Genomic DNA, 23361 nt, shown 5'->3' on the forward strand with positions numbered 1-23361 from the left:
ATTTATTAGCACTTATGTGCTGGCCTTTGTTTTAGACACTGAATATAGCAGTGAACAGAAGAAACGTTTGGTACTTACTGTCTAGTGGGAGAGGCAATAAAGAATATATGGTATAATCAGCGAAGAACATAATGGAGAACTGTGGAGACTAGATGGAGAGTGCCATTGGAGAGGAAGTGTTTTGGACAGAGAGGAAAAGAATAGGTATTTAAACAGTGATTTGAAAGTGTATAAAAATTAGGTACTTGGATGATAGGGAATGTAAGGTCATTCCAGGCAGGAGGAACTCTGTGAGAGCAAAAGGCGCTGCTCTGATGGTTTTGTGTTGGTGTTTAGTGAACCCTGGGCAAGGGAGCCAGTATGATAGAGTGAATGAGGATTGGAGGATAGGACATGATGTCAGAGAAATGGCCAAATCACATAGGGCCTTGGGCGGTATTGTGAGACATTTGTTTTTCACTCTGGCTTCTGTTGAAAGATTTTTTGAAGATTTTGAGTCTAGGATTGTTATATGTACTGACTTGGATTTTAAAGGGATCACTGTGCCAGTGTTGAAAATAGACTCTAGGGGAATTGAGTAGAAGGGAAACTAGTTCAGAGGTAACTTCAGTAATCCAGGTGTAGTGAGGGAGCCTTCCGTATTTGAAAGCCTGGGGTTTTGTTTATTTTTTAAAATTTAGGAGGCCTCATGGTAATGTTTGGAGCCTAATAAAGTAGCTCCAGTGTCTTTGCAATTTTTTTTATTTTGTTAAGTTTATTTTCTAAGCGTATATAGAATTTTTTATAAATTTCAACTAAAATGTTCTCATCCATGAAGTTGTTAATGTATTTTAAAGAGTGAAGAGTTAAAACAGTATCATTTGAACTCTAAAGATACACATGCTGAAGTTTTCAGGGAAAAGGGTATTGGTAGAAAACGATTAAGCTGAATTGATGAATGAAATAATGGCCAGGTTTGTGATAAGCATAGTAAGATGGTAATGGTATTTATATTTGGACATATACTGTAAAGCTTTTAGCTTTACTATGTATATGAAAGTTTTTCTAATAAAACGTTGGGAAAAGTTAATTCAGCTGAGACAGTTTGAACTACATGTTGTGTATTCTCAAGAGTGTTTTTGGTAAATATTTTTGCTTTTGTTTGCAGAAACTACTTTCAGAACTTCAAAAGCTATTTATGAGTAAGAATGAGACTTACGTGTTAAAATTGTGGCCTTTGTTTGTTAAACTTCTTGGGAAGGTAAGTCTACAATTTATACCTGTGAGACCCTTTCATTTCTTATTCATGAATACCATATAGGAAGATGTAGCTATTCACCGAAGTTTGTTTGCAAACCCACAATAAGTACTTCTGCTGCTTTTCCAGTCCATTGTAAAGCTATAGAGTAGCATAAATTTGAGTCCCACCAGCGTGCAGGTTCCTAGCAGAGGTAGAGCAAGGTTATACTCTGCCTTTTTATTTGAACTCTCAATGTTTTTTTTTTTTTCTTCTTTTTTTGTTAAACATATGTCCTTTTTGGGGAGCCTGGGTGGCTCTGTTTAAGCATCTGCCTTCTCTGCTCTTGATCCCAGGGTGGATGGTCCTGGGATCCATCCTCGCATAGGGCCCTCTGTTAGGGGAGAGCCTGCTTCTCCATCTGCCCTTCCCTCTGCTTGTGAGCGCTCTCTCAAAATCTTAAAAAAAAAACAAACCCACATGTCCTTTTCATAATCTTAGTGACACATTTTCCACATTTTGTGGTTTTCCTTGGTGAATTTAGTTTTAAATGGCCCCCAAGCTTAATGCCAAAGTGTTGTCCGTGGTTCCTAAGCACAGGAAGACTATGATGTGCCCTGGGAGAAATTACACGTATTATGTATACTCTCTTCAGGCATGAGTTACAGTGTTACTGGCTAAGAGTTCAGTGTTAGTGAATCAACAATACATATGGTATCTTTAAACAGAAATAAGTAGGAAACGAGGTTAAGGTCATTTGGTTGACAGAAAAGTTCTCATAGGAACCTAACCTGCATCTTCCCTAGGAGCAGTGGCTCAGTACTTGTTCTGTGGTGGGCTTCACAGAACTTAACATTGATGGTTAGTGAGGATCAACTAATTATATGTTCTACCTTTAAGCCAGGTTGTTTGTTTGTTTCTTTTGAGGGGAAGGGATGTGTTCTTTTTTTTTTTATTGTAGTGAATAAACATTTATCGTACCATCGTAAGTATACAGTTGAGTATACTGTATTGAACACATGTATATGTATTGAACACATACACACGTTGTGTAAACATCACTATACCCAGAACATTTTCTTTTTTTTTAAAGATTTTTTATTTATGTATTTATTCATGAGAGACACAGAGAAAGAGGCAGAGACACAGGCAGAGGGAGAAGCAAGCTCCAGGCAGGGAGTCCGACATGGGACTCGATCCCAGGACTTCAGGATTACGCCCTGGGCCGAAGGCAGGTCACCCAAGCGTCCCCCAGAACATTTTCATCATCTCCCAACTTTATACATGTTAAACGATGACTCCTACTGCCCTACCCCCAACATCTGGTTGCTGCTGTTCTATTTGCTGTCTCTGTATGTAATTTTTTCAAGTTCTATTCATGTAGTAGCAGGCATTTAATAAATTTCATTCTTAGGGCTGAATAATATTTTACTCTATAACATTTTTATTTAGATTACATTTACATTTTATTATAATTTGTTGGCAGACACTTGGCTTGTTTTTACATTTTGGCTACTGTGAATAATGCTGCCATAAACATTGATGTACAAATATATGTTGGATTCTCTGCTTTTTATTCTTTTGGATATATGTGTAAGAGTGGAATTGCTGGGTCATATGGTAGTACTGTGCTTAACTTTTTGAAACCCGGGGTCCCTGGGTGACTCAGCGGTTGAGCACCTGCCTTCCGCCCAGGGCATGATCCTGGGGTCCTGGCATCTAGTCCCACGTCGGGCTCCCTTCATGGAGCCTGCTTCTCCCTCTGCCTGTGTCTCTGCCTCTCTCTCTCTCTGTCTCTCATGAATGAATAAATAAAATCTTAAAAAAAACTTTTTGAGACCCCTCCAAATTATTTTCCACAGTGGGTGCACTCTTACATTCCTACCAGTAATACACTAGAGTTCTAGTTTTTCTTTTCTTTCCCTAAAAGGATGTTTGTTTATTTTAGAGAGAACAAGTGAGGGGGAGGGGCACAGGGAGGAGGAAAACTCTCCAGCAGGCTACCTACTGAGTGAGGAGCCTGACATAGGGCTTTATCCCCGTATCCTGAGATCATGGCTTGGGCTAAAATCAAGAGCCAGACGCTTGACTGAGCATCCAGGCATAAATTTGTTATTTTTTGGTCTTTGATACGATACCCATTCCAGAAAATTTTTGTTTTGTTTTGTAATAATATTATCCCCCCCCCCATATGTTGTCTTTTCACTTGATATCTTTTAGTATACTTCCTGTATTTTCAATTTTGATAAAGTCCAATATTAAATTTTTTTTTCTTTTGGAGCGCCTGGGTGGCCGAGTCTGTTAAGTGTCTGCATTCAGCTCAGGTCTTGATCCTGGAGTCCCGGGATCAAGCCCCGTGTCGGGCTCCCTGCTCAGTGGAGAGTCTGCTTCTCTCTCCTCCTGCCTCCTCCCCACCACCCCTAGCTCTTGCTCTCTCACACACACACTTTCTCTGAAATAAAATCTAAAATATACATTTATATTTTTTTTCTTTCATTGCCTGTGCTTTTGGTGTCATAGCCATGAAGTTACTGCCAAATCCAGTATCATGAATCTTTTTCCCTCTCTGTATTCTTGTAGGATTTTTACAGTTCTAGTTCTTGTAAGTTTTTTATCTTTGATCCATTTTGAATTTATTTTTGTGTATGGTGTAAGGCAGGGGTCCAGTTTTCATTCTTTTGCATGTGGATATTCAATTTTGTATGAATTGTTTGAAAAGAATGATCTTTTATAATGAATGGTCTTGGCACCCTCATTGAAAATCACGACCGCCGGGGTGCCTGAATGGTACAGTCGGTTAAGTATCCAACTCTTGATTTTGGCTCAGGTCATGATCTCACGGTGGTGAGATGGAGCCTGATGTGGGACTCTGCTCAGCACAGAGTCTACCTGAGACTCTCTCAAATAAAAAACAAAAAAAAAAAGAAAAATCAATTGACAGCATGTAAGAAGGTTTATTTTGGTGATACTTTATTCTTGGTGTGTATGTTTATCCTTATGCCATTACCATATGTTTTAATTTTACTTCACTTTTGAAGTAAATTTGGAAGGCACGTGTAAGTTCTTTTAAATTTATTCTTTCAAAATTGATTTGGCTGTTTGGGGCTTTTGGCAGTTCCATAAGGAATTTGAAGATGAGCTTTTTTGTGAAAAAGGCTGCTGGACTTGTAATAGAGATTTTGTTGAATCTGTAGATTGCTCTGTATAATAACATTTTAATGGTATTAAAACTTTGTACTTTAATGTGGAATGGTTTTCCATTTATTTAGGTCTTTTTAAATGTTTTCTAGCTATATTTTGTAGCTTGTAGTGTAGAAGTCTTTTCCTTGGTTTGATTTATTTATTCCTGAGTATTTAATTCTTTTCAGTGCTATTGTAAATGGAATTCCTTACCTAATTACCTTTTCAGATTGTTGCTGTTGTGTAGAACCACAGCTAGTTTTTGTGTCTTGATCTTGTATACTCTGTAACTGCTGAATTTATTTTACTAGCTTTAGTAGCTTTTTTATGAATTCTTTTATTTTTCTTAGCAAGTTACTTTCTGTTTATGTGCTATTCAGTTTATATGTGATTTATAGCTACAATTGCTATTTCATTTTTTTAATGTATGTGTTTCTTTGTGTTGTGTTGTTTACTTGTCATTTGTCCAGTTTTCCTTTAACTTTTTCCTGTTTATTTCAGTGTATTTGGAAAAGCTATTTTTATTAGTTTCAAAGTTCAACATTTCTTATTTTATCTTAAATTTTAAATACACTGATTTTTTTTTTTCCCCCAGAGGGACACCATTTTTTTGATATTATGTTGGTAAGATTTGGGATTTCTCTTGCCTTCCTGATTTTCTCTAATGTTTTAGAAATGTTTATCCATTATCTAATTGATGAAGGATTAGATTTTGTGATCTTGAGTTTTGAATGTGTGTATAGGATTCAGGACATTTTAAACGTTAAAATTTTAAGACTTTACACAGCTAATAATGACTTAGATAAATGAATAATAATAATGTCTACATATTGTTTTAGGTAGGTAAATAACTTTGTAATGATTTTTCATTTTTAGACCTTGCATCGAAGTGGAAGTTTCATTAATTCTCTATTACAGCTGGAAGAACTAGGATTTCGTAGTGGGGCACCCATGATTAAAAAAATAGCTTTTATTGCTTGGAAGAGTCTAATAGATAATTTTGCTTTGAATCCAGGTAAGATTTTAAAATTGATTTTTTTTTTTTTTTTAATGAATTTTACTCAAGTGAGATGAACAAGGCCTTTTCGATTTCTTGGAGTCTATACTGAAACTTAACCTATTGATTTTTTTTTTTTTTTTAAGAAAATAAGCTTGTAGCTAAATAGAATTTAAAAGCTTAGGCATTATTGAAAAATCACAGATACAAAATTTGTTTTAAGCTATTTCAAAAACTGAACAAAGTGACAGATAGCATTTGTGACTTTCTTAGTATGTTCCAACACTTAGTTGAGCACTTCAGGTACCTCTAATTTGATCATACTTAGTATCTCCAGTCTATTATGATGATCACTCATTTAGAGGAGTAAATAGCTTATCAAAGGTCACATAAGCCAATAGATGATAGGAAGCCATTTTGATTGCTGTGAAACATGGTCAATAAACTTTTTTCTTTCAGTACCTTTCGAACAGTGCCTAATGGTGGGTTATTAATATATACAAGTGATTCCTTTTGACTTACCTTAGCTCCTATTGTCTAGTGGAGGTGTTTGATACAGTTGACCTTTGAGCAGTGGGAAGGTTAGGGATACCAACATCCCACTGCGTGTAACTTTTCACTTTCCCTCAAATTTAACTGCAAATAGCCTGCTGTTGACTATAGAAGCCTTACCAATAACTTAAATAGTCCATTAACCCATATTTTGTATGCTATGTGTATTACATGCTCTAGTCTTTACAATAAAGTAAGCTAGAGCAAAGAAATGTCAAGAAAATCATAAGAGAAAATACATTTGTAGTACTGTACTGTAAAAAGAAAAAAAAGTCTGTGTATAAGTGACCCATGCAATTCAAACCCTTGTTCAGAGGTCACCTATATATATGAGAATGAGGATATAGCCCAAGAATAGGTCAGTAGGAGTACCTACTTAATCAGGTAGTTAATCTTAAATATAATCAATATTGTATGTTTATAGATCAGCTAAATGATACTGGTTTCATCGTATATTTTTCTCTGCCAAAGACCATTAATAATCCTTTCTCTTCCTCGTTTTATTGTTTTCTGTAAGGTGATTATTTTTGTTAACTGTAATTTTATTAAAAATATTGGTAAAAGTGTGTTGCCAGGCAGAAATTTTAATTGCAAATGTTACCTTTTTGTTCTTTATGAACTGGTAATGTAAATTACTGTTCTAGGCTAATCTGTTGCAATTATGTATGGTTGAGTGTTAAAGCATAAAATAGACATAAGAAGACTTAAGATAAATAAAACGTTATTTCATTTGAAATAAGTCCAGAGCTCGAGTCCATCCCTAATATTATGGATCCAGGAAATCTTAGGGAATCAGATGCCCGTCTTTCTGTTCGGCCATCTTCAGTATACTTGGTTGTAGATTATGGGAAGGGGAGAAGGCAAAAGAGCAAAAATTAACTTCTCAGCTGAGCCATGCATCCCTGGAGCCTTCTAGAGATTCCATATACAGTTGCTCTTAAATCTCATTGGGTAGGATCGCTGAATGGGAGACTAGATAAATAAAAAATTGGGTGTTCTGATTGAATCAGGTCTTGTATCTAAAAATGGCGATTGGCAATTTCTGCTATAGGGATATTATTGCGGAGCTCCTCTCATAAGTAGAATATAAGTTAAGGATTTGAGAATTTGTTCCCATAATGATTTGACCTTATTTTCTTTATAGAAATATTAATTGTGAAAGCCAAATGGCCAAATAGCTGTCAGAAACATGAATGCCATCCCATCAGATATGTGGCTTGACATGTTTCAAGATCCTATTTAAGTCCTTTTGATAAGTTACTTGAGCACAAGACTTCTGTGCCCGAGTTGTTGAACTCACATGGGACATTGGGCTGGACAGTTGTTGTGGAGGACTGCCCTGTGTGTTGAAGGTCCATCCAGCAGGATCCTTGGATGTGTAACCTAGTAGACCAGCAGCATCTTCCGTTCTCCTGCCTTCCGGGTCTAATAACCAGAGATACTGTAGACGTTGCCAAATGTCCCTTGGTAGGAAAATCGTCCTTGGCACACAAAATATCTAATACACATTACTTTTTTTTTTTTCCTTTTCCTCATTTCTTTGGCCTAATTATATGTAGTCTAGTTGCAGTAGACTCTGTCAAAGTGAAATTTTGAGGTCTAACAAGCTGGTGATAAAATTTTTTAATTCATTCTCTTGCAATGATAAAAAGGAGACTTGTTCCTGAAATTTAGTCTTTAGCTCTCACATGTTTTAACCCATGTGCTTATTTTAAGAAATACTATGCAGTGCAAAAAGACTCAAGTTGTTAATGCAGCCTTTGAGTTCCATCCATGTGAGAACAGAAACTCTAGCACTAACAAAACTAGAAGTCTGGTGGTATCTACTGATGAGACTTGGACCACATCTTCCTGCCAATTTTGAACAGGTAATGAAAGTGTTGACTAAAATGTGTGGTGTGTCTTAATGCATTCTTAAATTCTTAACAGTCTAATCTTTCAGTGTTAAGTTTGCTGTGTTAGCAGACCATACTATATATATAACATTTTTTCCTAACACAGAACTTGGGTTTAGTTTCCTCAGAAAATACTCTCCAGTTGTGTGAAATGGAGCCTCTAAAGCTTTCTCAACCAACAATCACTCAAATATCTATTCTTATTCTAAAGCCATTTTGAGAACATTTTTTAAGAAATTTCAAAGGATTTAGAATGTAATTGAGAATAAAATCAGTATTGTTGAAATAGGAATCAAGTTCTACACTGGGTTGATAGTTGGATATCTTTTGTATCTCCTATTTCTAGGCCACCTAATAGTAACATCATTTGATCCCAGCGTAGCTTTTTAGTATTATAAATGATCTTACACATTTTTTTTAGGTTTTGATATCCTTGCTGGCATTTAGACATAAGGCTTATTAATCTTAAGTATACTGTCCTCGTTTTGCAGTTAGTCCCATCCTTGGTTTCTGTGTTTTTGTATAATAAGTAAAAAAAGATGGCTCTGATAACTTTTATCTTCTTCATTTCTTTATTGTTTATCTGGGATTTTGAAGTGCATCTTACTTTTAAATCTGTAGTCCTTCTGGTCTATACGTAATTGCATGGTAGTGAATATGTTATTGGAAATTGGGTTTATAATAAAATTATATTTTTTGGCAAATTTTTAGACTTGTAATCATTACATTTAGTGTGTTAAGGCTTTTCAGCTTGACAGCGTGAATTAATTGGAATTGGACACTAATGATAATATGTAATGGGAACATAATTATACCAAGTTCTACCATTATGAAGTCCTAAGTAGCCTAATCTTACCCCGTTGTCCCACACATTCATCGGTATAATTTATGCATTGGCTAGATTTGATTGGTACTGAAATGATTAGAAATGAGTTTGAAGTTGTCTCAGTTCAGATTTTTTTAGGGTGCATTTTTTAAAAGTTTAAAATGAGTCTGTACCGATAGCATTAAAAACTCAGGCATTATTTAGGTGTATGATCTCCCATCTGGAATTTAGACCTGAAATTTATAGATAGTGCCCATTTATAGGACAAATAAAGTTGTAATAAAAATTTTTACTTTTTCAATTTTAGTTTTTAGCCAGTGCATCCAAACAGCTAGGACTCAGCATATCAAAAGAATTCAGATTACTTATTAAATTTAATCATGCAAGACTTTAAAAATATATGGCAATTAGGTAGTTTAGAGATAGTTTCCCTTTTTTTGCTTTTAACTCCAATAGGTGTGCGTGCCTCTGATTCAAAGTACAATAAGCATCGATTCTAATGCTTCAGCTCAAGGCAGTTCGTCTCGTGTAGCTGCTTCTCCAGGTTTAAGTTCTATGACTCCTATACACAAAGGTAAGAGGTAGATATAGTTGGGGTTTTTTCTTTTCTTTTTTTTTCTTAAGATTTTATTTATTCATGAGAGACACAAAGAGGGAGAGACAAAGGGAGAAGCAGCCTTCTGTGGGGAGCCTGATATGGGACTTGATCCCAGGACCCCGGAATCATGCCCTGAGCCGAAGGCAGACGCTCAACCACTGAGCCACCCAGGTGCCCCTCTATTTTTAAAAAGGACTTGAATGAAGCCTTTACTCAGTTATTCACATAAAATGAAGCACTTTATAATTTTGACTCCTAATCACAAAGTTTCTTCTATACTAACTATTTTCTTACGTGTTGCTGTTGTAATAGCATTGTTGTAATTGGGAAAAGATTAACGTTTTTCCATTATACATGGGAGATGTATTACAGTGACTCTTGTATTTGTTTCAGAACCAGAATCTTAGAGCTTATATTAAAAAGAGATTTTAACAGATGTTTAAAAAAAACAAAAATTGGCCTAGGGGTTGCCTGGATGGCCCTGTTGATTAAGTGTTGACTCTTGATTTCTGCTCTGGTCATGTTCTCAGGATCATGCGATTTAGCCCTAAGTTGGGCTCCACACAATGTCTGCTTGAGATTCTCTCCCTGTACCCCACACCCCCCCCAACAAACAAATTTAAAAAAACCACCTTTTTTTTAAGTGGCTTAGTGTGTGTGCGTGTATATACATATATATATGTATATCATGTTCTTCACTGAAAGAATATGATTTGCTATTTATTTTATGTTAGCTCTTCTAGTCAGATTTTTATATTTAAGTGGCAGGAATGCCTCCATAATTTTCAAAGTATAGATTAATGCTTCGTAATTGTATGCATTTAAATGATGTGTAACACTAATCTTGTTCTTCACCTAGTAAGATAGGTGAACTCTATTGTGGGCTTTAAGCAAAAATTCAACTTTCATTTGAGAAAACCTTTTTATTTATAAAGATACGTTTCATTGAAATGAAGTCAACAATATGTTCATTTGGGTAGGTAATTTAAGCTACTATAACTCTTTTTTTTTTTTCTTTAAGGTGCTTCCCCATTTGGAACTACTGTAACTCCCCGGATGAATTTAAGTTCAAATTTAGGTGGAATGGCCACAATCCCCTCTATTCAACTTTTGGGACTTGAAATGCTGCTTCATTTTTTGTTGGGTCCAGAAGTCTTGAGTTTTGCTAAGCAAAACAAACTCGTACTGAGTTTAGGTATTTATGTATGTATGTATGTATGTATTTTTTTAAAACCGTTCAGAGCATGGTTCTTTAAGGCGGGAAGATGTTTCCCCAAAGCCAAAATATTCTGTAATCATGTATGGAATAAGTCTAAATCTTTTTAATAGAAAACACATGTCAGACCACCTAAAATTTTATATTGCGATGTTTATTTCATAAAACTTTGGTTTGGCATAATTGTTCTTTTTTCTCTTTTTTTATATTTTAGAGCCGCTTGAACATCCGTTAATTAGCAGCTCTTCTTTTTTTTCCAAACATGCAAATACACTTATCACTGCTGTTCATGATAGCTTTGTTGCAGTTGGAAAAGATGCTTCTGGTAAATATTTAAGAGAAGATTTTTTTATTTGTTTAATCCTGTGTTTATAAAGAAAGTAAAATAGCAAATATTTATATAGTGCCATATTTTGGCCAAATTGTGCTCCAAGAACTTTACATATAAATCCTCACAGTAACCTTCTCTTTTAGTCCAATTCTCAGCTGAGGAAATTGTGTTATGTAGAGAAGTAAATAACGTCACGTGGTAAGTGGTGGAGCTGTGATTCAGACTTGGGCTCTATGGCCCCAGTATCTACACTTAAACTCCTCCTATGTGTGATAGTCTATCAGATTTTTTTTTAAGATTTTATTTATCATGAGAGACATAGAGAGGCAGAGGGAGAAGCAGGCTTCCTGCAGGGAGCCCGACATGGGACTAGATCCTGGGTCTCCAGGATCACGCCCTGGGCTGAAGGCGGCGCTAAACCGCTGAGCTACCCGGGCTACCCCAGAGGTTTGTTTTTTTTAAAGATTTATTTTATTCATGAGAGAGACAGAGACATAGGCATAGAGAGAAGCAGGCTCCATGCAGGGAGCCGGTGTGGGACTTGATCCTGAGATCAGGCTCTGAGCCAAAGGCAGACACTTGACTGCTAAGCCACCTGGGCGTCCTGATGGTCTATCAGATATTAAGATGAAATTTCAAAAGTGAAATAGTTAGCTATTTAACTGGCTGGGAGATTTCTTTCTAGGATGTTTCAGGTGTTCTTTTGAAATTTCGATTTTTTTTTCCTTGTCTGAGAAGCAAAAGGTGTTCAGTAAAGAAAACGCAGATAATAGAAAAAAAGAGAAAATAATCACTGTTAATTAAGTTACATGACCCTGTATTGATGAGTTTGCAGAAATAATTCTTTGTTGTGATAGTGTTTCATAAACTGATTATAAGGTTGAATATTATAAGAATTATATTCTAAGTATTGCTCAACTTATTTCTTTGGTGTAAGGATAAAAAGGTGAGCTTTTATAGTCCTATCTACTGTATTCTAAAGTTTGTTTTGTTTGGCAGATGTAGTTGTCAATGCTATTTGGAAGGAGCTGATAAGCTTGATGAAGTCAGTTATTGAATCAGGTAACTACTATAACTGATGAAATGATTTTTATAGCACTAAATTTTTGTTTGGCTTTTTTTTTTTTAAAATACTATTGTTTTAGAGTGTATTTTTGAAGTGTATAGCTTCTAGACTTTCATCTTATTTTAAAGAATTATTTATTCATGAGAGAAGGGAGGGAGACAGGAAGGAGGATCCCTATGGGATCAGGGAGCCTGATGTGAGACTTATTCCCAGGACCGTGGGATTATGACTGGAGCTGAAGGCAGGCGGTTAATTGAGCCACCCATGTGCTCCGGACTTTACTTTTAAATAAAGCTGTTTGATATATTTTTTAAAAATCAATGTTTCATAGCTAAGCATATGTTATTATTCCCCAAAATACTATATTTTCTCCCATAAAAATACTTGCATATTTAGAGCTACATTCTTCCTTTTGCTTTTTGATAGGTAACAAAAAAGAGAGACCAGGCTCTGAGGTTTTGACCCTCTTATTAAAATCTTTAGAAAGCATAGTGAAGTCAGAAGTATTTCCTGTATCAAAAACACTGGTAAGTATAATTATGTGCTAGAACTCAAAAATCATACTCTGAAATAGAATTTTTTATTGAAGATACTTACATAGACCAGGTTTTTTTTTTCCTAAAATTAAACATTTTTTTAGAGAAATCTTTGCATACAAGTGAGAGAAAGAAGAGAGGGGGAGGAGTGGGAAAGAATCTCCAGCAGACTGCACTGAGTGTGAATCCCCAGGAAGGTCTTGAGCTTATGACCTGAGTCGATACCAAGAGTCGGATCCTTAACCATTTGAGCCACCCAGGTGTCTCCTGACCGGGTTTTAAAAAGACATTTTATATCAATATTTATCAGTAATTTAGCCCTGTAATAAATGTTATTCTATTGACTCAAGTCATTGGAAACCTCAATAAAGTAAATGAGTATACTGGTGATACAAAAATCTTCCAGTGTCATAAGAATGAGCCATACAGAGGAAATGGGGTAAAGGACATGAAACTTGAACTGAGGAAACTCAGGTGAACACTTAATTTTATAAGATTGCTGAGCTCCACTAATTGTTACTTTGTACTTTTAAGAAAATACCTGGTAATCTTGGGGAACTTAGGCAATTTAAGTTACCTCTGTTTAACTGAGGTAATGTCTTTGACATTAAACACCATTTTTATCCTATATAGTAGAGAAGGAAAAAGCAAACTGGGTGTACTTTTTATAATAGTATCCCAAGATACCCGCAGATGAAGTAAACTGTACCCTACTTAAATTCCTTCTGGGTCTTCCTACCAGAAGATAGTAGATCATATTGGTTAACAGCACGGGCTCTGGAGCAGTGTAGGTTAACTCTCCCTGCCCATTTATTAGCTGAGTAATCTTGCTCAGTTTTTCTACTCTTCCCTTTTGTGAAGGAAATACAGTAATAGCTTTATAAGTAATATATGCAGAACATGATGGGTCAGGAAGAAAATAAATGAGTCTACAAATGGTGTTTAGTATTATGATCATTAGTGTCTGATTCAAATGAGGGAGCCAAAGCACATTTTAACTAACATACCCTTTATGTGAAGTCATTATGTCACTTGTTATGTAGTTCAGATTAATAGCAGTATAATAATAATTATGAGTGGCAGTTTGATAGGCCCTATCATATTTGAGAGATGTGTCTTCAGACCCAGCTTCCAGTTAGTAGTCTTGAAATACTTGCTTCTGGCACTAGTGAATACATAATTCATTACAGAAGATCTTTTTTTGTGGCATTAAAAAAAGGCCTCAAGGGCTATTAATAGAAAAATGTTTTGATGAAAAAAAAAAAAGAAAAATGTTTTGATGAATAAACTCTGCACATTCATGTAGCAGTTAAGAATGCCTATATATATATATATATATATTTTTTTTTTTTTTTAAGATTTTATTTATTCATAAGAGACAGAGAGAGAGAGGCAGAGGGGGAAGCAGGCTCCATGCAGGAGCCTGATGTGGGACTCGATCCTGGGACTCCAGGACCACACCCTGGGCTGAAGGCACACGTTTAACTGCTGAGCCACCCAGGCGTCCCAAGAATGCCTATATATATATATTGATGTGAAAACTCTTAACAGTCAGATAAAGGTTTGTTGCAGAGCATCTCACAGTATGTTATTAATGGTATAAAAGAATATATATGAGATAGTCTGGGAAGTTTGGTTTCACTGTGTATTTAAATATATGGAAATTTAGAAAGTCTAGAAAAATAAACTTCACAAACTCATAGTATTGATATTTTCCCTGGAGATAAAGGAGGACTTTGTCATTTTATTTTTTATGTTTCTGTATTTGAACTTTTAAAACTAATGTAAATACATACATTAATATATAAACATTGTATTTGAACTTGCACTGAGAATCTGTTATATTAATGAATGAACATTACTTAACAGTAAAATATTAAATGAAAAATATAGTTAACAGTACTGGATTTTTACTAAGTGAAATATTTATGTGGCTAATTTACAACACAACTTTTTATCTCTCTTAGGTCCTCATGGAAATTACAATTAAAGGACTGCCCCAGAAAGTATTAGGTTCACCAGCATATCAGGTTTCTAATATGGATATTCTTAATGCAAGTATCTTAAGTGCAGTGATACAATTAAATTAGCCAAAAGATTAAATTTCCATGATAGTTTTTTTTCCTTAAAATTGTAAAACTTAGATTAAAAGTTTGAGAGAATTTGATTTGGGTTTGCTGATTATGTTAGAGGAAAAACTGATAAAGTAATAGATTAATGTAAAAAATTAAATATGGCACTATTAATGGAACTATTTTCTGATTTACACAAAAGGTCATAGAAATAAAGTTTTCTATTTGCTTATACATAGTAATTAGTGGTTACTATTTTAAAATTTGGAAGCATAATAATAGTGGCTTTAATTATGGTGAAATAAATTTAATATCTACAGGATGTTAGGTATTTATTGGTCCAGCAAGTTTTAACTTCATGTTCTTTTTATATCTGGAATATACCATTTCTCCATTTTTCACGTAGATGGAATAGCTGTTAATATAAAACTTTTCATCATTAATATACAGCTATCAATATAATTTTTGTTTGCAGTTTAGAAATATTTTTGCTACTGTTGTATCATATCTTAAGTAATATTAAAAATTAAGTTTCTTTAACTTAAAATTAAAATTAGCAAAAAAAAATTAGCTTTACATAATTGTAGAAAACAAGTGTAACAAGAAGGTTATACTTATAACAAGAAGATTGACTGTAATCTCCCATCTTTCTTCAGGGAACTCCTGCTTTGTTCTTAATTCGGTTAATTTTCAACAATAATCTGTTGGAATATGGTGTAGAAGATGAGAGGTAATTTAAACTAGTCTTTTTATTTATCTTGGAAAGGTCGTTATTTGATGAATGAGATTCTTTTTTGAGTTTATATGCTATATCATCTTTTTAAATTAAATCAAAGTGAGGCTTGGAATTTACCATTTCTTGTTTCGTTGTCAGTTTTTAGGATTTTGTAGTAGCGTAACATATATTCTGGCAAAAAGCACTAGTTAATGCATGGCTTGAAATTTTTTCTTCAGGTTTTTTCTCAATCTGGAAACACTTGTAGTCTGTGTCCTTTCTGGTCCAACTTCACCATTAGCTTTCAGTGACTCTGTTTTGAATGTTATTAACCAAAACGCAAAGCTGTTGGAAAACAAGGAGCATCTCTGGAGAATGTGGAGTATTATAGTCACTCCATTAATCGAATTGATTAATCAGGTATGTCGTAAGTGCTGCATGTTTCCGTTAAAGCTTAAGAAATACTTTCCTTTTTTTCTTGTTGGAACAGCACATGGAGCAATAAATAGACGTTTGAATTTGAATAGAAAAAATGTGAAGTATTTTTTTCTGTGGGATTCCTATTCTTTATATTAGTTGATTTCTTTTCGTTGCATTTCTGCCTTACTTGAGAAAATATAACTTAATGGGAACACATGAGCTCCCTGTTCTCCAGTAGTGATTATAAAGCCAGAACTCAGATATGTTACATTTAACTTCTCATATTTGTATTTTGAGTTCTTTCAGTATTTTACTATGAGGAATAATAATGGTCATCTTGACTAGACTGTATATTCTTAAGATTTCCATGGGCAAGTCAGTTGGTGAATACCTCAAAGCCATATGGTAGTCCCTAAACCGTAATCTGTTGAGTTGACTAATCCTTGTGTATAAATATTTAATAAACTGACATTTTTGGCAGCGTGTGGAGCTCAACTTTTTGTCAGAATTAATGAATGGTTCATCAGCTGCTTTATCAGTCTTTAAATGGAAGTATTTTCTGGGAAATACTTCACTGTAATTCTCAAATGAAACGAATACTCCAGAGAGTTTATTAATGATAGTGTAGTCAGTTATTTTCACTACTAAGTTCAGTACATCATTTAGACATTCTTCTGAAAGAAAAAAGTTTACAATCCTACTTTCCTACTGTTTGAAGGATAGCAGAGGTTTATAAGTCCTTGCTTGAATCCTAACTTCTGTGTATAGTAAAGGATTTTGGAGTTCCCTCTAGGAGTCTTTTTTAGGACTTAAATACCATGCATTGTTTCTCAGGGTTGCTATAACAGGCTATCACAAGGTGGAGGCTTAAAACAACAAGGATTTATTTTCTTGTATCTTTGGAACCCAGAAATCTAAAATCTGTGTATTGGCAGGCTTGGTTTCTTGTGGACCTCAAAGCCAGAATTCTTGCTTACCTTCCTTTTGTTCTGGCAATTCTTGATTGTTCCTAGGATTATAGACACAGTCTCCCTCCATCTTTCATGGTATTCTTACCTCTATTTTGTCTATCCAAATTCCATTTTTCTTACAAGAACACCAATTATTGGATTAGGGCCCATCCTAATCCAGGATGCCTTTATTTTAACCTGATTACAGTATCTGCAAAGTCCCTGTTTCCAAATAAGGTCATATTCACAATTACAGGAGTTAAGAATTTACCACCTCTTGAATATCTCCGCACTGGGGGACATATTCTCACTATAAATAATAAATACTACATAGGATTAGAATTAGATGGTAATTTGTCTAACTTCATTTTTTTCTTGTTTCAGACCAATGAAGTGAATCAAGGTGATGCCTTAGAACATAATTTTAGTGCCATATATGGTGCATTGACATTACCAATACACCATATTTTTTCAGTACAGAAATTTCCAGTGGTAAGGCAATAGCAAATTTTTTACCTAAGGAATTTACTTTTTTTTTTTTTTAGAAAATGCTCTTTCACCCTTTATAATGAATTCCTACAGTAATTTTTCCTGCAATGAGATTTCCTTTGACTTAATCAGCTTAGGGTAAAGAAAAATTTTGAAGGAAAAGAGAAATTCCTCTTGACCTTTGATAATTGCTGGTATTGTGGCATTATTACAGTTCAAATAGAATTCTGTGGGGGAGGTAAATTTACTATATACTAGTCTCTTCTGTGACACCTTAAATGTTCCAGTGGTTTTTTAGTATACATTCTGTTAGGTGTTTGATATGTAGATATACAGTTTTAAATTTTCTTTTATATTGTTACTTTTAGGCCACCATGAAGACCTTACTTAAAACTTGGTCAGAATTATATAGAGCATTTGCCCGCTGTGCTGCTTTGGTGGCAACTGCAGAAGAGAATTTGTGTTGTGAGGAACTTTCTTCCAAGATGATGTCCAGTTTAGAAGATTCAGGCTTTTCAGTGAGTTTATCCCAGTACTGACCTTGGTTATTTTTAAAGAATATTTTTCAAATAAACTGAGATGTTTGTGAACTGTCATTTACAATGCTTTTAGTTTATAAGTGACTAATCTAAAGCAAGTGTGACAAAACAGTTTGGTGTCTTTGGTCTACACGACTGAGGTCCATGTTTCAGGACCCTTAACAGTGGTACATTTTTATACTACTATGTTGTGTACCTTCGGTGCCTATGCTATTCTAGATAAACAATATGAGGATCTTGGGCAGCCCGGGTGGCTCAGCGGTTTAGCACTGCCTTCAGCCCAGGACCTGATCCTGGAGACCTGGGATCGAGTCCCATGTCAGGCTCCCTGCATGGAGCCTGCTTCTCCCTCTGCCTGTGTCTCTTTCTTTCTCTCTGTCTCTCTCTGTCTCTCATGAATAAATAAATAAAATCTTTAAAAAAAAACAAAAACAAACAATATGAGGATCTTATCCTAGAGCCAACTTTCTCATAGCTGCCTCGTAGATCTTTTTTTTTTTTAAGATTTATTTATTCATGATAGACACAGAGAGAGAGCAAGGCAGAGACACAGGCAGAGGGAGAAGCAGGCTCCATGCTGGGAGCCTGACTCGGGACTCGATCCCCGGACTCCAGGATTGCACCCTGGGCCAAAGGCAGGCATCAAATCACTGAGCCACCCAGGGATCCCCTACCTCTTAGATCTTTAAAGGCAATCCTTTGGAAGTTTGTAGACTTAAAAAAAAGTAGGTCCATGTATTTAACCTGGGGGTTGGGGGGCAAAATTGCCCCTGCCAGCTCTTTTTTTCTTGGATAAGTCTCCTAAAGATCACTGCCCCTCCAGCACTTGTTTGGAGATTCGTTCTAAATATCTTTCCCTTGTACTCAAGGCATTTTCTCAAACTGCTGTATCTGTGCTATATCTCAGTGATGTTGTTTGTTATGCTGTCCCTTTAAGTGTGGGGACTCAGTTTCTGCTGGCAATCCCAGCCCAGCCAGCTGATTTTTTTAAAGTTCTAGGTGTTGAGCCCCACTGATTTTAAGAACTCTCAAAATAAGGAACCGCCTGGGTGGCTCAGCGGTGGAGGGGCTGCATTCAGCTCAGGCTGTGATCTCAGGGTCCTGGGATTGAGTCCCACATCGGGCTCCCTGCATGGAGCCTGCTTCTCCCTCTGCCTGTGTCTATGCCTCTCTGTTGTGTGTCTCTCATGAATAAATAAAATCTTTAAAAAAAAACTCTCAAAATAAGCCCTTCAGGTTTTCAAAGTCAAATATTAGGGTGATTTATCTTTGTGGTGCCTGGGCTGGGGTCTGTTCCGCTTCCTTCCCTGTGTCTGCAGTGGCCTCCCTACTGGGGATGTTGGGTGAGTCAGGTTGGTTCCCACCTGCATCTTTACCCTTCCTACTTTGTCCATGTGGCCTCTTCTCTACCTTAAGCCAGGAGAGAGTATGTTCTGCCGTTTTCTGTGTCATTTTCTGGGTTGACCTGCTGTGGGTGTGATCTTAGGTGTATTTGGGGGATGGGGTGAGTTTAGGATCCTCCAGTGTGCTATCTTCACCTACCAGCTGTTTCTGAGAGCCTTCATAAAGTATCTCCCTGATTGTGAATTTAATGTATTTGAAAATGTGTATTACGTTTTAATTCTACACCGTCATACTTAATGTTTGTAACTTTATATCTTCATGGTAATTATTCTCTTTACTGCCTTTTGCATTTTACCAACCTGATATTAATTAATATTAATATGCTCATACCTCTTTGAGAATTTATCTTTTTTTAAACAAAAACTTCCTGAGAAATTTAGCAAAATGCGTTTAATAGTACAATTTGACAAATTATCAAATACTTCTGTAGACCTCACCAAGGTCCGTTATTAGAGCACTGTTAGCATCTCAGATGCTCCCCTATACGTTTTGAATCTATGCCCTTCTCTCTCTGAAGAGTAGGTTACTGTCCTGATGTTTTTGAAAACTTGTTTCATTAAAATATTTTTACTATACACCCACACTTACATTTGTTTAGTATTCTTCTTTATTAAGTTTTAAAGTCCTACTGTGTGTCTTTTGGGCATAGTGTTTTAGTTGGAAGGTTCATCCATGTTGTATTTCACTAAGTTCATTGACTGTAATTAGTATATATTTTTCCATTGTACAGATTCAGGATTTTCTTGGTAGATATATATATATATATTTTTTTTTATGATAGTCACACAGAGAGAGAGAGAGAGGGGCAGAGACATAGGCAGAGGGAGAAGCAGGCTCCATGCACTGGGAGCCCGACGTGGGACTCGATCCCGCGTCTCCAGGATCGCGCCCTGGGCCAAAGGCAGGCGCCAAACCGCTGCACCACCCAGGGATCCCGAAATTTCTCAATCTGTTTTAACTTTTCTGTGTCTTGTAGCATATAAGGAAGTATGGGAGTCTTTAATAAACGTATTTGATCTATTAAGTAAGAAGTGTTTTAATTCTTAGCTTCTTTCAGATGCTACTTTTAAAACTTTCTATTCATCTGTCAAATGTGAAGACTTAATATCCATTCTACTTCAGCAAGCAAAGACATTGGTATCACTATCCCAAGAATTTTGAATTTACCACCTTTCAGGTTTCGTTGAAAATCTAAGTTTTATTTACTTAAATTATACAGGGTACTGTAAAACTTGGAAAATAAATAGGTTTTCAAAGTTTGAGAGTATTTTGTTGCTCAGCTTATTTTCCTGTATCCTATTATTTCCCCTTGTTTTGCTTCAGTGTAGTCTATTCTTCAATTAAAAAAGCCACTTTTCAACAATCATGTATGACTGATGCCTCCTTGTTCAGTACATAATCAATTGATTAGTTAGGAATTTTAGGTTCCAGAGAATTTATATCACAGTTTTGAATAATTAATTTGTTATAGCTCATATTTTTGCAAATGCATAGTTTGAGAGAAATTTTTTTTTTCTGTCATTTTCTATAAAATAAGAGTTTTTTCTAATCTTTGGAATATAGACATTTCACCAGGGCGTCTCTGGGGGCATCTTTTTAAATTACTCTTTTCAGTCCTTGATATAGACCCTTTTAGTATAAAGAGCTGTGCCTTCCTCTCAGGAAAATTGCCTTGTTTTAATTGTGTGCTTCTTATTCCTTCTGTTTTTGAGTACCATTTTAGGTGGTTTTAGATCTTTTGAGTAAGGGATCTTCTGTATCCCTTACTTTTTTTATCTCTACACCTGTTTGTGTCTTGTTTTAGTACTGCTTTCTAGGAGCTTGGTATTTCTAACTTCATCTGCGGTTTAAATGCTGCAAATGTTTTATAATGGTTTTGTTTTTACGATTTGTGTTTTTAAGTCAATATTTCCTGCGGAACATAGAAGTTTTCTTCTGTTTGTTACTAGATTTTTCTTCATGGATTAGTTCTGTTTAGTATTTAGCACACCTTTTTCATGGGACTGGTACCCTTCATGATGGTGCATGTTTGTTGATCAAAGTCGATAGTGGGAGGTGGAATGCATTTTCTAATGCTTTTTTTTTTTAATCACTGGGTTTAATGAACACCTACAATTTTCATGAAGAATCTGATAAGGAATCTAATTAAGAATCTTGCTTTTCATTCTCAGTTTATTGGTTTATATGCTGAGTCTTATGGGCATCTTAAAACTGAATTATTTTCCCTAAATGTTGAGAAACAAAAATTATGGTACTTGGCACACAGCAGTTAACCAGAAAGTATTCATAACTGTGTACTTGATTAATGTACCTTGTATGTTATATATGGAAGTGAAAGTCTTATATTTTTTGTTGATCCTTAGTATTTTTGGAAACCATGCCAATAGTTGAAAGTTTCTAATATAATACTTCATTATTCTTCCCTAGAATGTATTATTCTTGGATAGGATCATTCGTATAATTACTGTAATGGTTGATTGCATCGACTTCTCACCATACAATATTAAGTATCAGCCCAAAATTAAATGTAAGTACTTTTTTACTTTGTTCACCCAATATTTTATAAACACAGCAGTCTTCAACTGTGGTCAAGACAAATCCTAGTATCTTTTCCGACCTCATTTTACCTGCTTTTGATGTTATGTAACTATGTCATATGTGGTTGTCCTACAACTATATTGTACAACACTGGTATGCTACAAGCTCATGTGTTCTTGGACCATGCTCATGATCTCTCGTTCCACACACACACAAAACATCTTTCCTCCTTGTATAAAACAGATCAATATTATCCGGTTTAGAGATTGCCTAACAGTGATTTTACTTATTCCATCTTAGAAAAGGATTATCTGGGGAGGAAACTTTGATGTTTGTTAAAATGTTCTTATTTGTCCCATTACTCGTGTTAAGACAGTATCTGCCAGGTTTTCTATTGTAAGTTAGTAGCTATGACTAATAAACTAATGTTTTGTGGCAGTTTCTTAGCAAACTTTGACCCATGAATTTATCATCCATCAGTGCATCTTGCCTAAAGCACTAAGATGATTACCGGAATCACATTGTTTCATATGATTATATTAAAATGTATCAAGATGCTTATCTCCTCTGTCTTTAATTACATTAATTCTAAAAGCTGTCCCTGTTACTTATCTCATATGTTCATAGTAAATTGTTCTACACTGAGTGTTGTGAGTTCAGGCCCCACATTGGGGCCTTAAAAAAAAAAATCATTCTATAGTTGTTGAGCACTACTGGGCACCAGTCATTTCCAGGTGCAAATGACATCTTAATGTAAGATGTAGCTTTGTTCCCCCCCCCTCCCCCAAAGGTTTATTTATTTATTTGAGAGAGCGAGAGCACGTGAGCATGCTGTGGAACATGACCTAGGGGAGGGGCAGGTGGGTGGTTTATAATTAAATGTTATTGATACTTATGCTCGTGTTGGCCTGTATGACATTTATTCATTCATTATTCATTATTTCCATTATTTTTTGAGACCTTTGGTACAATATAATCAGGCTCATCCTATACTTCTCTTTCAACCTGGAACCAACCATATTTACAAGGAACATGGTTCCTTTTGCTGAGGATGGATGGCATTTAGAAATGAGGTCTATTCATTATTATTAAGATATTACTGCTCCTGGATCCTCTTAAATAGACAGTTGTGGGATAGGTGTCACCTGACTCATGGGCTGTCTTCTCAGCCTTAACATCCTAACCTGGAATTTTTGGGTGGCCGTTCCAATGTATATTTGTGTCTGGGAAACTGATTCCAGGGAAGAAGATAGACTTCTTTTGTTAGTAAGTAAGTAACATTTGTTTTTCATTTCACCACATATTTTTCATTAACAAACACTTACTTAGAATTTTCTCTTAAATCTGAGATATTTTACCTTAAGAAAATGGATTCTTTTAGGGAAAGAAAGGTAATTTTGGAATATATATGACGTTCTTGACAGATGTGGGTTTATCTCTAGAGGTAGATATCTGAATGAGAGACGGGATCTAAGAACACAGGAAAGTCAGTGCTTTTAAGATACATCTTTTTCTTCAAAGTTAGGCTTTTTTCCTGTTTTCCTGAGGATTTGGATCTGTGACTTGTGTTATTTGTAGGGTTCAGTGTATTGTAGATGAGCCAGGAAGCAATAATTTCTAAGGGAAATTTTATTTTAAAAATTAACTTTTAAAATTTAATTCTTGGGCCTATCTTTTAAAAAAGATTTATTTATTTTAGAGAACGTGCATGTGAGTGGGGAGAGGGGCAGAGGGCGAGAATCTTCAGGCATACTTCTCCCCTATTGCAGAGCACATCTTGGGGCTTGACACCACGACCCATGAGATCATAATGTGACCTGA

The 23361-nt window shown here is 35.4% G+C and overlaps 1 protein-coding gene across 3 annotated transcripts in view; it reads left to right on the forward strand.

Annotated features, from left to right (window-relative positions):
• RIF1 (replication timing regulatory factor 1) overlaps positions 1–23361 on the forward strand; it is a 53335-nt gene that overhangs the window by 8363 nt on the left and 21611 nt on the right. For 2 of the 3 annotated variants that reach the window (XM_026008025.2, XM_026008027.2), the window contains exons 8-21: positions 1148–1240; positions 5273–5411; positions 7662–7813; positions 9123–9240; positions 10286–10459; positions 10695–10805; positions 11811–11873; positions 12304–12404; positions 14381–14467; positions 15142–15215; positions 15440–15620; positions 16955–17062; positions 17428–17577; positions 21430–21529. In XM_026008025.2, coding sequence (XP_025863810.2) covers positions 1148–1240; positions 5273–5411; positions 7662–7813; positions 9123–9240; positions 10286–10459; positions 10695–10805; positions 11811–11873; positions 12304–12404; positions 14381–14467; positions 15142–15215; positions 15440–15620; positions 16955–17062; positions 17428–17577; positions 21430–21529 — 1651 coding nt within the window. The remainder of the gene's footprint in view (positions 1–1147; positions 1241–5272; positions 5412–7661; positions 7814–9122; positions 9241–10285; positions 10460–10694; positions 10806–11810; positions 11874–12303; positions 12405–14380; positions 14468–15141; positions 15216–15439; positions 15621–16954; positions 17063–17427; positions 17578–21429; positions 21530–23361) is intronic. The other variant, XM_026008026.2, reaches the window with a different exon arrangement.

This window comes from Vulpes vulpes, chromosome 5 (assembly GCF_048418805.1).
Source record: "Vulpes vulpes isolate BD-2025 chromosome 5, VulVul3, whole genome shotgun sequence".
Classification (NCBI taxonomy): domain Eukaryota; kingdom Metazoa; phylum Chordata; class Mammalia; order Carnivora; family Canidae; genus Vulpes; species Vulpes vulpes.